The 14776-nt window shown below is 35.3% G+C and overlaps 1 protein-coding gene across 16 annotated transcripts in view; it reads left to right on the forward strand.

Annotated features, from left to right (window-relative positions):
• The window catches only part of MPDZ (multiple PDZ domain crumbs cell polarity complex component), a 156655-nt gene extending 146342 nt beyond the window's left edge, over positions 1-10313 (forward strand). For 14 of the 16 annotated variants that reach the window (XM_074330403.1, XM_074330388.1, XM_074330390.1 and 11 more), the window contains 8 exons: positions 1508-1594; positions 2682-2769; positions 3657-3700; positions 4565-4687; positions 6158-6262; positions 6830-6942; positions 7756-7879; positions 9761-10313. In XM_074330403.1, the coding sequence (XP_074186504.1) occupies positions 1508-1594; positions 2682-2769; positions 3657-3700; positions 4565-4687; positions 6158-6262; positions 6830-6942; positions 7756-7879; positions 9761-9907 (831 nt within the window). In that variant the 3' untranslated portion in view covers positions 9908-10313. The remainder of the gene's footprint in view (positions 1-1507; positions 1595-2681; positions 2770-3656; positions 3701-4564; positions 4688-6157; positions 6263-6829; positions 6943-7755; positions 7880-9760) is intronic. The other 2 variants (XM_074330396.1, XM_074330391.1) reach the window with 2 other exon arrangements.
• The last annotated feature ends 4463 nt before the right edge of the window (positions 10314-14776 follow it).

Genomic DNA, 14776 nt, shown 5'->3' on the forward strand with positions numbered 1-14776 from the left:
TATAAGAAAAAGACCATATTTCAGTGATAATCTTCAATACACAAAAAACTTCATGCACATAAGGTTCATTGCAGTGGTATTTGTAATAATAGAAAAACTGGAAGCAATACACTTGGCATAACCATGCAAAGTTTGGTAAATACAGCAAAGGTGCATGGCAAATGTATCTGTAAAATCATGTTCAGGATAATTATTAATTAATATGAAGACACATCAGCAGAGAATGGGAGACAAAATTGTATGTACAGTGTAGAAACAACTATAAAATAAAATCTTATAAGTCTTAACAATATGAGGTAATTATTAGAACTATGGAATCCTTTGTTTTCTTTCTTTTTTTACTTTATTTTACAAAATTTTCTTTTGAGGATGAATTGCTTTTATAACAAAAATTATCTTTAAAAAATTTTAATAGATACCCTTGAAGTTTAAAAGGGATATGTTGTAGGTAGATGAAAGAGTTATGACTTTACACAGTGAATACTTAATATATGGAATTTGTTAAGCTCTCCAGTTATGTAAGCTGGAAATATAAATAGATTCAAGAAGGTTTCGATAAGTTCCTGGTCCCCCAAAACAAACAAACAAACAAACAAAAACCACTTATGGATATTCTAGGTAAAGTTTTGACTTTTCAAAACTTTTTTGATCCATGATTAACGTGTTTAAGAGGAACACATCCCTTGAAAACCCTTTCAGAAGCAGTGTAATAATATCAGTGCCCAATATTTATGTAAATACTGTTTTGCATTAGACACTGTCATAAGTATTATATGTGGATTATCTTATCACAGCAACCTATAATGGGCTCCATTTTAAAAGTGCAGCATAAAAGACTTATCAAAGTAGACATCTACTAAGCTCACATAGCCTAATTTAAACCAGTGTTTCTGACTGCAAAAACCCAGGATCGAAAACACCTCTTTCCACATGAGACTATATACAGCATTTTTGCATGCCTGTGATGAAATGCACTTGCTGTAAAGGGCCAGAGGGAAATTGTCTTTAATTCTTGTTTTGTGTTTATAGCAGTATGGCTTATTTAAGTATCATAGAATAGGTATATGTAGGTACAGTGTAAATATAGAGAGTTTACCCAATTGTCCGAGTACCTCTACTATTAAGAGCAAAACAAGTTATTTTATTGGTTTTGTTTTTAGACCAGAATTATTTAGTTCATTTGGCCAATCTAAATCAGTGTTTCCTGAGATAATTGCTCAGTTCTTAATTTCTCATTACCTTGGCAGAAAAAAAAAAAAATCTCCATGTAAAAGTATGAGGTCATAAGACAGACACTTGGTTGTTGCAGGTGCTTTTTGTTGTCATTTTGACTAGTTTTAATGTTTTAGAAAAGCCTCTTTCTACAAAGCATTGGAGCTATCCTTGCCTATGGAAATTCCAAAAGAAACATGCCTTTCAAAAACTAAGTCCTGAAGAGTAAAATATGCTTCTAAAGATTGCTGTAGCATTTTATTGAAACATTTCCATAAAACAACCGCTCCCCCAGTGTTCCCTAGGTACTGTGACCTTGGAAGTCGGAAGAATCAAAGCTGGTTCCTTCCATTCAGAGAGGCGGCCTTCTCAAAGTAGCCAGGTACATAGCTGTGGGATTCATGGGGGTGATGCAGTCCACATGCCAAAGGGAACTCAAAGTTGGCTTTGGCTGTAGGTCCATCAGAGTCATGGACACAGCCTAGCCCTCTGGCAGCTTGGGAGAGGGGGGTGTGGAGATTGAAATGGAAGAGCGAGAGCTGAAACTGGACAGGTAAGCAAAGTACAGTGGTACCTCAGTTTTCGAACGTCTCTGTTGACAAACATTCTGGTTTACGAATGCTGTAAATTTTATGGATTCATGGTATCATTAGATAGTAAAATTCATGCTTAATTTGCCATTTTCAGGGTTGATTTTAAAGGTCTGGAACAGATTAGTCCATTTTGCATTAGTTTCTATGGGGAAACCGAGGTACCACTGTATAGCTCTTGAGTAGTTTGCAAGTATTCTAAGGAACCTCATTTCTTTCCTGACATGATTATTTTTTCCATAATCTCAAAAGATAACCGATTAATATATGAATGCCTACCAAGATAATGTATTTTTGAAGTATTTTATAACAAACACTTATCAATCAATATTCATGTTGGTTATAAAAAAATCCCTTATAGGTGAACTGCAGATGCTCGCCACCATGTGTACGGTGTTATGTAGTTCACGTCCGTTGGCAGGTCCCTCGCCTCAGTCTTGTCTTCCGATGATAGAAGCCACGTTGTCATCAATCTGTGCTTAAAGACCCCTTACCCCTTAATGACTACCGTCAGTTTCATGTTTCATGTTGACTGGCCCTAATTCTGCGGATTTTAAGTCTCCATCTATGTATGACATCGGTTTAAATTTAGAGAAGATTAGCTTGAATGAGATTATGAAACTCCACTAGAAGTTTAGGTAGGTTGGAATCAGTTTCATTCATCCTTTTAGCTTCAATTGATTTAGGTCACTAGGCAAATTCTTTCTTCAAAAGAAAAAAATCAGTAGAAACCGTTTTAATTGTCCATCAAATTATCAAATGCCAGTGTTACTTAACAGGTATTTCTCTCTAGATTAAAGAATTGAATTCTGAAATAAATGCTACAGAGGGGCCATTATTAGTTCCAAACTTTCTAAAATAATTGTTATATATTTGTAGATGAGTGAAGGCAGCCTGTCATCGTTCACTTTTCCACTTTCTGGATCCAGTACATCTGAGTCACTGGAAACTAGCTCAAAGAATGCATGTAAGAATGGTTTGATATTTTAAACATGATTTACTGGTTTAAATTTTGGCCATTAACACAGATTTCCTTTCCTTTTTAAATTTACTTCTGAGCTCTCTTTCCTCCAAAATTATTCCATATCCTAATACAGGTGCAAAGATGTGCATTGGCAAAAATTCTGAACAACATGGCAGCTTTTCCTTTTTGCTGTTTACCCTACAAGACCTACGAAACATTAGAATCAGGAGTCTGTAGTTTGTTTCTTACTAAGCCAGTTAGTGTAGTTGATTTTTACTTCCTTTCTGCATTTAACGTAGCACCAATAAATCAGAAGATGTCATTAAGTGAAGCCTTCTTTGTCTATGAGGATTGCAAAAATTTTGATTGAGAAAATTAATGTGATTTTCCTGTGTTTTAATTACATGAAGTCATGATACAGAGGGTTTTTTGGCTTGAAGCATTGGTTGAAAGTTGTTCAAATTTAAGAAACTCACCATATGGCATTCTCTGTTTGCAATATGACTAATAGTCTAGAAATTTAGGCACTTAAGACCATGATTTTTTTTTTAACGCACCCTTGACTTTATTCTTCTCAGCTGTGCACATTTGTCTTTCTATCCAAAACACATTCTGTCCTTGATTCACGCAAAGTAGATTATACAGTTATATAATCAATGCTTAAAATAAGAGGGGAGAAATGGGATGGTGTGTGCATTTTTCCAACTGGAGAAATAAAGAGTTCTATGTGAGACAAATTTAATCACGTGTTCTAGCAACTTTGAAAACCCTTTAAAAAAAAAAAAAGAGTGTCTCACTTAGTCCCATCAGGCTCTAGACATTGACTAAAATCTAAATGGACATAAAAAAAATGCCTTAATAACCATATTATCCCCTTTTTACCTTTATAGTGGCATCTGAAATACAGGGATTAAGAACACTTGAAATAAAAAAGGTAACTTGGGGGGGAAGAAAACAATGCAAGCTTTGTAGACTTCAGAGGCATCTGTATGTGTATTTTCCTGGTAGCTGTCTTACTTTTTCAGTAGTACCATCTGAAAAATTACGTATTCTACACAGTCGAAATAGCACAATGCAGTCTTTGCTGAATTTCCTGACGGTAGTACCTTGTTTGAAAAATCAGTGTTGGCATATTTTGTATTGCCAAACATGGCAGCAGCTCACTCCATACAGTAGAATGCCCAGCTCTCACTTCTCATACGTCTCATAAGTGGGCCTTTGCCTTCAACAGATATTCCCTGTTCTCCTGAAACAGATTTCCTTGACAGCCATGCCCAAGAGAGAAATAAAAGCAACTATGATGTATTGAGCCTTTACCATGTGCTGAACATTCATGAGACACTCTGTGCTATCCATCACTGTCTCATTGAATGTTTCCTGCAGCCCTTTGTGAGAGGTAGTGTCCTTTCCACTTTGTCAGTGACGATCTAGTGATTCACTGAGAGGAGCAGACTTGGTCCAGGTCCCAGAGTTTGTAAGTGTGGGTTCCTGGCTTTGAACGCAAGTCTCTGATTCCAGATATGGTGCCCTTTTCACTTCATCAGTTTAACTTCTTTTCATCAGCCCCACAACACAATTTTCACTTACTATGTGCGATTTCTTTTACTTCCTGAACAGACGCTTATTTTCCTAAATCTCACTAAGGACCTTTGTCACGTAAAGTAATGCGATTTTCTTGAGGTTCACTTTCCACCCTCACACCTAGAGAATCGGAGTAAACTATAGAATATTGTGCCAAAGGAACCAAAAGTCAATTAAAAATATCACATTGACCAAAATATTCTCTCTTCCATGACAGGGGCCTGGTGACTCACTGGGAATCAGCATTGCTGGAGGAGTGGGCAGCCCACTTGGTGATGTTCCTATATTTATTGCAATGATGCACCCGAATGGTGTTGCAGCTCAGACCCAGAAACTCAGAGTAAGTTTTACTAATAGCCCTGGTATCCCTAGCAAATTTGGCAAGAGTTTTGATAATCCCTCTGAATCTGGCCACCTATTGCAGGCAATTTTAAATGTATATCTGCTTTTCAACCAGGTAACCCAGTCACAGCAGGACTTGCTTTGAATGAAAGATGAAGAAAATTAAAAGAGAGTAGAATTTGCTATTGCATGCAAATTTGCAAGTAAATTAAATGGGAAGATTTACTGTTGTGTGTTTATTTATTTTTAATTAAAGTTTATTGGGGTGACAATTGTTAGTAAAGTTACGTAGGTTTCTGGTATACAATTCTATAATACATCCTCTATATATCACATTGTGTGTTCACCTCCCAGTGGTCAGTTCTCCTTTCATCACCATATATTTGATCCCTTTTACCCTCATCTACCACCTCCCTCCCCCCTACTGTTGTTTACTGTTGTTTCGTAATATTTTTTACCTGTTTGAAACTCTGTGGAAAAAGTTAAAAGATAACAGAAAGTGTTTATGAATACCAGTATGAGGTGAAAATTTTTTCCTTACACATTTCATTGGTTTAGATGCCTATTTAACTTTATTAAATTCAAAATTTATCATTTATGTTGGATTAGTTTATCAATTTTGCAGAAGTTCAATATAAATGTGACTTAAATTGTTGAAAACTATACAAAACTTTCTTCAAAGTTGAGGGATTATCCAAATGTAGAACTTTATGCTAGCTGTTCAGTTGCAAAATCATGTGAATATTCCATTTAAAGTGTAAAGTAATATCTTGTATGGCCTCATGTGTCAATTGACACATGAGGGGGTCTCGAAATATAACCACCTCTTAGTTAAAATAGTCTCTAAATTGGGAATGGTTCAATCTCCTATGATATTTAAATTTATGACCAACACTTAAAAGTTGATTGTTACACGTAGCATAGGGGTCAGAAAACTTTTCGGTGATGAACCAAATTGTGAATATTTTAGGCTTTGTGGGTCATACAGGTTTCTGTTACAGCTACTCAACTCTGTGCAGTGAAAGCCAGTAAATAAGCATAGCTGTCTTCCAAGCAAATTTTATTAACCAAAATCATCAGTGAGCCAGAGACTTAGCCTTTGGACCACCGTTTGCACATCCCTGTCATAGAGTCACATCTAATGTGTATAATAATGTCCAGAGAAATTCTGGTTTCCAAATGACATCAGATATTGTATTCATTTAATTGGAAGCAATGTCTTACCAAAGAAAAATGAAGATAAGGGAAGAATGATTTTCCCCTTTCTCCTAAAGGCTATAGAGCTCAATCTTCAATGTGCAGCTTCTTTTTATGGTTGCTGCTTCTTGGCATAAATGGTTTCCTTGGGTAGATTTCCATTGCTGATAACAGTATATTGTGATGTGCAAGGCAGAGAAGGAAATGGTTGTTCAGGTGTCAGTGTCACTCTCTCCATGGCTGCCTTAGCAGATGGTTCTTTCCCTTGCAGGTTGGGGATAGGATTGTTACTATCTGTGGCGCGTCCACTGAGGGGATGACTCACACCCAAGCAGTTAACTTACTGAAAAATGCCTCTGGCTCCATTGAGATGCAGGTAGGATTTTTATCCCACGCACTATTCAGAATATGGGTAGCTTGAGGACACATGAGCTTTGATGTTAAAGCAGTAAAAATGCTTAAATATCCTGCTATTATTTAATATTTCATTTGCACATAAATGATTGCATTGAGAGTTCCAAGAAAGTCTGTAAGAAAACACATTCTGCCACATTTATTCTGATGCATTTATTGTTTCACGCTATTTATCTAAGGGAAAAAAATACACGATTTTAGTAGTAAATGATCAATTGTTAGAATTTTAAGTGATGTGAGTGACTGGCTTATATTCTAAAGATCTTTAAAAATTAATTGCCTAAGAGAGCGTGTTTGAAAAGCATCAGAAAATTTGGTAAAATTGAATCAGTAGAATATTTGTACTGTCAATTAAAGAGGCCTCTGGACCATGTGAAATTTTCTTTAGTTGTATATTATGTTAACAGAAATGATTAAATGGACAGTAAAATACATGTTTTAATCCGAGTGCTCTTTTTGAAGAAGAATTATTGATGTCTCCCTAGCCACATGAGTATGTGTTTTCTCTTTGTCTTTCTCCTGTGCACAGGTGGTTGCTGGAGGAGATGTGAGTGTGGTCACAGGGCATCAGCAGGACGCTGCCAATTCCAGCCTTTCTTTCACTGGGTTGACAACAAGCAGTATATTTCAGGACGATTTAGGGTACGCTCATGTCTTAGGGTTTGTATGTCCCTGTGACTCAGATAAAGGTGAAATAATAGGTGATGAGGTATGAACTAGGAAAACTAAGTGTTTCTAAGCTGTTAAATAATTATGGCATGGATTTAGTTTATTAAAGATAGATAGGCATCACTGCCCATCCCACATTTTCATCTCTTGAGATTTTGGGGGGCGTACGTTTTAAACTCTTGATATCACTATCCTGTGTGACATGGAACAAGTCAGATTTGCCCTTTGAAAAATGCCACCATTGCGTATTCATGTGATAAGTCATCTTTTGATTTTAAAAAATTCAGTTAGTCAGCACTTGAGTAGAAAATAATTAGAACATAGAGGAGAAGGGAGGAGCATATTAGAACTTTTTGAATAATTTGATGCTGCTTTTACATTGTTTATACTCGATTTTCTCTCTGAGTTTGGGAATACTGATGTTTATGACTTATTCCGTCATGGTCGTCTGCACTTTAACCCTTTCACTTTAAATAAACTGGGAAAAGAAGGAGCTTCTCCTTGCGATGAAAACATGCTGTGAATATGTTAGTGTGGGAGAACTGTAAATGAGTAATAGAATTTGGGTTTTACATAGAATTTCATTAGTTTATGTAAATTTGAAATGCTGAGTACAGTATACAATGACTGACCATTTAAGCATCCCCTAAATACCCATAACATACTAGCAGTAACACAAAGAATGATGCTAGTGCTAAGTGGATGTCAGGTAATCCATAACTTACAGAAGCACAATAAAACCTGTTTTTTAATCCAAAAACTCTTTTTTCCTTCCTTTCACTGTAGACCTCCACAGTGTAAGTCTATTACACTAGACCGAGGACCAGATGGCTTAGGCTTCAGTATAGTGGGAGGATATGGCAGCCCTCATGGAGACTTACCCATTTATATTAAAACAGTGTTTGCGAAGGTAAGCTTGCAAATTTTAACCACCCTTTCCCCCCCTGAACATTCATTAATAGTGGTCAGCAGCTGGCTTATTAGTTTATGGCCTGAGGTAACGCCAACTGGTTAACAGTTGATCATTTTCTTTTGGAAGTCTCTGTAGGAACAGGTCATTAAATATTTTTGTCCAATTTGAGGTTTAGTTGTGTTTAAAGGAAAATAGGCTCAAGTTGAAATTTCATGGGAATTCTTGACAATATGCATGAAAATATTAATGGACTTTATAGTTAGACAGTAATGCCGTTTTTCCCCATTGAACACAAGTTGCATATGATTGAATATCTTTTGAAAATGGGACATTTTAAATATGTATGCTGTAAAGTGCTGGCATTTCTTTTTCTTTGCATTGTTGTTGTGAAATATAGAACAGGCACGGAAAAGTACATAAAACATAGGCAGATTAATAGGACATTTATTTTGCAGTTTAATTTCATTGAATAAAATAGAAAAATAATAACTGAAAAAAAGTGAAGAGTATCCAGACGCTCTATCACCTACAGTAAATCAGCATTTGCACTTAAGGGATTCAATTAAAAAAAAAAAAAAAAAGAGGAAAACCAGTAGTATATAGTTGTAATTATATAGTAACCTGTTCTATGTTAAGAATGTTTAGAATACGATGAAGTTATTGCAACACTGGTGAAGCTATTAACATAATTTAAACCCATATAATTATTGTTAATATGTTCTTAAGACATTTTTTCAGGAGCAGCTACAAAATTGGACAAAATTTCCTGTAGGAGAAAATCCAGAATCTCAAAATTTTACAGTGCAAAGCAATAAAACTTACATAAAACCTATTAAAAGATTTGATACAAGGGCTTGAGATTGGTGCTATGGTCCTGTAAAGTGCCTACCAAGGGCAGTTTCATTTTATTGTTTTGAAAAAATATATTATTTTTAACCAATTTAAAGTGCTAAATCTATAGCAATCAAGCTATAAGCTTAATTTATGAGATTTTCAACAGCCATTGGTATGTCCAAAAATACAAACAGCATTTGCCAGTGAATAGAAGAGTCATGCAGTCCTTTTCTTCAGCCTTGGAACAATTTATTTAAGGCATGCTAGTTAGAACATATTTTAAGAATTTCATCATTATGGATTCCTCATTAACTTTCCCATATTTTAATCTTATATTTAATTGCATAATTGCCTACCATAAGCATGCTTTAAGATGGGGTTCTTTTTTAAACAGCAATGTCTGTGTTTAATCTTAATCGTTTAAGGCCCGTGAAAAATACGGAAGACTCCATCTACCCTTGGGAAGTAAAGAACCAACAAGCTTGAGCTGCCTTTTTAAAACCACAGAAAGAAATAGAAGTAAAATTAGGAGGATGTGTGCCTTGTCCTGCCCTAGTCAACTGCATGTGGGCTGTATGCTTCTGCATACCTTTGGGTTCCACGGCCCTCATGCCCTCTCCTGTGAAACTGCTTTTGTTCCTACCTAATCCATTATTTTCTTCCTATAGGTCTTCTTTAAAGGAAAAAAACAAACAAAAAAAATACTGGATTCTTTGAAATCATCCCTACTAGGCAAATTCCCAAATAGTGTTTATTAATTTGAGTTCCTACCTGCTGTGCCGAACAGCCAAAAAAAACATCCAACTCATCTGTCGACTGCTAAATTCTCTCTCAGATAAGAATTTCAGTGCTCAAACCATTTGGGAGAAAGGCCTCCTTTGTGTATGTTCACCATTGCTTAATGGCTGTAGCTCACCCATGGAGCATTGAGAGTAATGTGTGTGTGCATACATAGCAATTTAAATTCTTGTTCAGTTCTTTTCTGTTGTATAGCTGTGAGGCAGTAGTTTTTGAGAAGTAAACAAGCCTACTTTATGATTTCAGGGAGCAGCCTCCGAAGATGGGCGTTTAAAGAGGGGTGATCAGATCATTGCTGTCAATGGGCAGAGTCTAGAAGGGGTGACCCATGAAGAAGCCGTTGCCATCCTCAAGCGGACAAAAGGCACTGTCACTTTGATGGTTCTTTCCTGAAGTGGCAGCCAGAATTGAGCCAACTCAACCCCTCACTTACATCCCACACTGTAAAGAGAATGGAACTGGTCTTTTTGATCACTTTTCCCATGCTGTGTTCATCGTGCTCTTCAAAACTGTAGGGAAAAGTTATCATTTAAATTTGTTTCTCTCATATGGAAATGATTTTCTTACAACCTAGCATCATTTTTTCCTTTCTCCTTGTGTATTGTGAACATAAACTGAACAGTAGGACTTAAATCCAGTCTGTCCTCATGAAGATAGCTGACATTTTATCATGGGGCAAAAGTTATTATGTGCTAAACTGGTTAGTAGAGGAAGAAAAAAATAATTCCGAAGCTAACCTAAGAGAAATGGCTTCGGTACACTAGGGTGAAAAATGAAAATATAAAATAAAAGATAAAAACCTCGAGTTTTATAAAAACACCTTCTTTTCTCAGTCTACCTTCTCTTCCCTATTTCTAACAAAAAAGCAAAAAAAAAAAAAAAAAATTCTGTTGAAAATCTTTAAAAATACTGTTTTTAAAATTTTGAATATTATAAAAAAATTGCAACTCCCCACCTTTAATATATATTAAAGGTGGGGAGTTGCAATTTTATATATATGTATTTGCAAATATATGTAGTTGCAAATATACATATATATGTATTTTCCTCCTAAAATGATAGTCTAAGATTGAATAAAGAGCAAATATCTAAAGCAATGTCTCTACCTTTGCAAAGAAAATGTTGAATGCACATCTCGATGTTCATTTTCATTTTTGACCTGTTACAAAATATTTCCATGTTTCTATAAGTAAAATGACGATGCTGCGCTCATTGACTGTTGTTTCTCTAGAAAGCAGCCGTGCTAACCATGGAGAAACATAGAAACCTCTCAGAATCTTTAGTGCTGGTTTTAACTGATACAACACTAAAAATGTGTTAGCGCGCTGTACAATTGGTTTTCAGTTAGTATTAATCTTAATGACAGAGAAAAAAGCAATGTGTTAGTAATTATTTTGGTTGTATGCCACTAGAAAATTGATAGAAAAATTAAGGGGATTAACATAACTTCATTTCATTGCCTTATATTAACATCTTATAATACAATAGTTTAAGACTAAGGGAAACAGATGGAGCTGTTTATTGAGACAACTGGTGAGGAATTATCATGTGTTCATTCCCATTTTAGAGCGTGAAACTCCTACATTAGAATATATAAAGTCACTTTAAATATTATCTATATTTGTAACAGAAGTAGTGTACAGATATTTTATTACACCGCTTTTGTGTAAATGCAGATTTGAAGTGAATAAATAAGAAGTTTCATGGTGCACGAATAAAGAAGCAGACGTATATTTTTGTTTGTTTTTTCTTCTGGGGAAAAGCTTTATTACATTGTTCAAGATTTATAATTTAAAATTGTTTTATGTTTAATTGAACATATGGTGTCCATAGTTACAATTACAGGAACTTTGGACATTGTTAGGAAAAGCTCAATATTTTTTACATCCAGAATTTTTACTAATGCTAAAGATTCGTGTAGACTACTCGTGGAACAGAGGAAGATAAACAGCATTGTAGAAAATGAAGTGTCCTGCCTGTATACATTTTTCAGAGATGCCATTAATGCAGTGATATTTTAACTTGCTCTTTAGGTTTGTCAAGAGCTGAAGTCTGTTCAGATGGAAAATCTTAATGAAAATTGTTTATATTAACAAATATGAAATGTCTAATTTGAAAACTGAATAAGGAATTGGAGAGCCTTTGTTCTACTGGTTCTGCCCCTAATTAGCTAATGAACATGTGCATTCCCTCTGGTTCATCACCTCTGTAAAATGATAGGTTATTTTATCTCAAATCTTGTATCTCATTCTAAAATATAAGAATTCTGTGATTCTTGGTTACGTGAAATAAATGAACAAAACTACACATTGTGACAATTCGGGCAATACTGTCCTTCACCGCTCACTGTAAACCCAGGTACTTGATGGAACATAATTTATTTTAGTATCCCAGTGACACATCTGGCTTCTTAGTCTTCACTTAATGGTCCGTCGTGAGGATATGCCAAGTAGGCTACTGGAAGCTGCGCTACCCTCTTGTGCAAGTTTTAACCAACAAGAGATTTTTGTGGAAGTTAACCAACCAAATTACAGTTGGAGTAAATATGTGGCAATACCCCAAGAAGAACAGCTGGATGGATACCAGTACTAGCCTGAATAGCATCCCCCCAAAATTCATGTCCACCAAGAACCTCTGAACATGACCTATGGAAATAGGGTCTTTGCAGATGTAATAGTTAAGCTGAGTTGAGGTCATACTAGACTATGGTGGGCCCTAAATCCTTAAAAGGAGGCCATGTAAAGACGAAGGAAAGAAAACAAAACAAAAACAAACACCAAAGAACTTAAGGGGACACCAGAAGCTGGTAGAAGCAAGGAAGGATTTTTATCTAAGATCTTTAGATGGAATGTGGTCCTGTTTCTACCTTGATTTCTTCTGGCCTCCAGAACTACAGAACTATGAAAGAATGAATTTGTGTTGCTATAAGCCATCTAGTTTGTGGCATTTTGTTATGAAGCCCTGGGAAACTAATACAGTATCTTAACTTTTTAAATCCTTAGCTATTATTATGTGTGGCTCTATACATGTTTGTTGAACATATGAATGATTAAAATACAGTAATGATTCATTTCATACTATTACCTTGTTTAGGTAGCTAGCTGCAGCCTTCATACTTAATGCACAAAACAAACAGTGGGAATGCTATTGTAGGGATATAAAAACACTTGGGAAAAGCTCTCCTCCTGAATTGCTATTAATTAACAAAATTAGAGAACATGAAGGGAGGGGAAAAAAGATTGAGAGGAAAGGAATATAGATTCATCACCCTTGGAGAGAAGTGCCTGAAATGTATAATGTATGCTTCATATATATATATATATATTTTTTTTCTTCTTTTTTTCCTGGAAATGTAAGAGTTCTATGTGCTAAAGAAAGGAGATGTTTGAGTAAAGAGTTTGAATAGATAAGCATTATAATTTTAATGTCATGTACAACTCAAGACTGTGGATTGACCATAATTGGTGCAGTATAATTGACTGTACTATTAAATCACACTGGAGAAGACCACACACTTCTGATGTTCTTTGTGACTCCTTCAAAAGGATGATGATGGTAATAAACTGTTTTAACTTCAGCTCTGGCTGATATGTAACAGCAGGAGTAGCAATGACGTGTGTAGCAAGTTAGAATTTATGCATTAGAACAAGATTGAATTGGAAGCATTAAAAGATTAAAATTCATGAAAGATAAGACAGGCAAAAGGAGAGGGGTTTTTTGTTTGTTTCGTTTTTGAGAATCTTGATAAAGCAGATTTTGATTGATTTGAAGAAGCAAAGGAAGCTCTTCCTGGCTTTGAGATACACTACTGTACTAAGCGGCCTTGGATCTGCATTGTCTGAGAATGACTGCCACACAATGATTTAGAGCCTTTCTTCAGATCTCTTGTCAGAGAATGGGGAAGTTGAAAGGATGCCTGCAGGGAGGAGTCAATAGGCTTTTCTTTCTTTTCCTTTTCTTTTTTTTTTGGTAGAGGTGTGGGAATGTCAAAACTATCATCACCTGCTTTCAGCAGCCCTGGTGTGTTGTTTCATGTCAGTGACGAGTATTCTGGAATGCATTTGATTTGTGGAAAGATGGTCCTCAACTTTGTCTACTAGGAATTAATGTTCAACTTTACCCCTTTCTAAAGGGTGAGATTGGCCTCTGTTACCTCAAGAGGGAAAAAAAAAATGTTGGCAGGAAGAAAATTTCTAAATGAAAGAACATGAAAACAAATCATAACAAATGTTCATAAAGTAATTTTTGTATACTTCACATTGCAGCTTCTCTTTCCCTTCAGAATACAGGCATTCCATATTGTCTATTTTGATATAAATTATAAAATAATTACGTTACATTATTTGTCTAAGAAATGTATTTATCAGTCTAGTACTGAAGTTCAGTAGTAGACCCTTAAAAATAATTCTGTCAAGAAGGAGGGAAAGTCTGTGGTTATGGTCTCAGAGTTCTCTCACTGGAAATGTTTCTTGAGGTTTCCAAAAGTACTATCAAAAGGTTGCTTTAGACGGCTTTGAAGAGGGAGCTTGTATCTGTTCATTTAACCTGGACATTTTTTCAGAAGGTTGTGTCATTTGCAAATACTTGATCCTTTCTTCATAGCTCCCCCACTCTCCTCCTCTGTATGTGCGTATTTTCAGAAACAGATACAGTAATCCTTGGAAAGCATACTTTTTCTTCTTTTGTTGTCAGTGTACTAGATACTAAGATTTTTCACTTGAGTTTACCTTGAAATATTTGGCATTCAATGCTCCACTTCCCTAAATTTCATTAACCTAAACATACCTTATTCCATTCAGTAAAACTGACAAATTCGCCTTGCTTTGGAAAATTAAGGGAGATATCTGTATATAAGCCATTGATACCGTGTATAGGATAAGCTATCAAGAAATGATAGTAGTTGTCCATGTTATATCCTAGAAGACATAGAGTAATGTAAATTCAATAGTTTTATTTAATAGCCTTCAATTTTCATTTTTGTATGATCATGTCTTTTTCTTGTGAAGTTAGGTCAAATCAATTTATACCAAAATTTCAGTTGTTTTGCATACAACATTCGTGATGTTTTCCATATCCTCACATTGCTCTACTATTATTAAAATTTTTTCTTTAAAGTACATGAACTTTTAACTTAAATATGCTTAAAAGAGGGATTATACCTCACTATTTTAAATGGAAAAACAATATCATTTGCCAGAAGTATAAAGTAACTAGGAGCAGCAGCCATGTTATTAAATTCTATCAGGATACTATTGCCTAACC

Source organism: Rhinolophus sinicus, linkage group LG04 (genome assembly GCF_036562045.2).
Source record: "Rhinolophus sinicus isolate RSC01 linkage group LG04, ASM3656204v1, whole genome shotgun sequence".
NCBI lineage: Eukaryota > Metazoa > Chordata > Mammalia > Chiroptera > Rhinolophidae > Rhinolophus > Rhinolophus sinicus.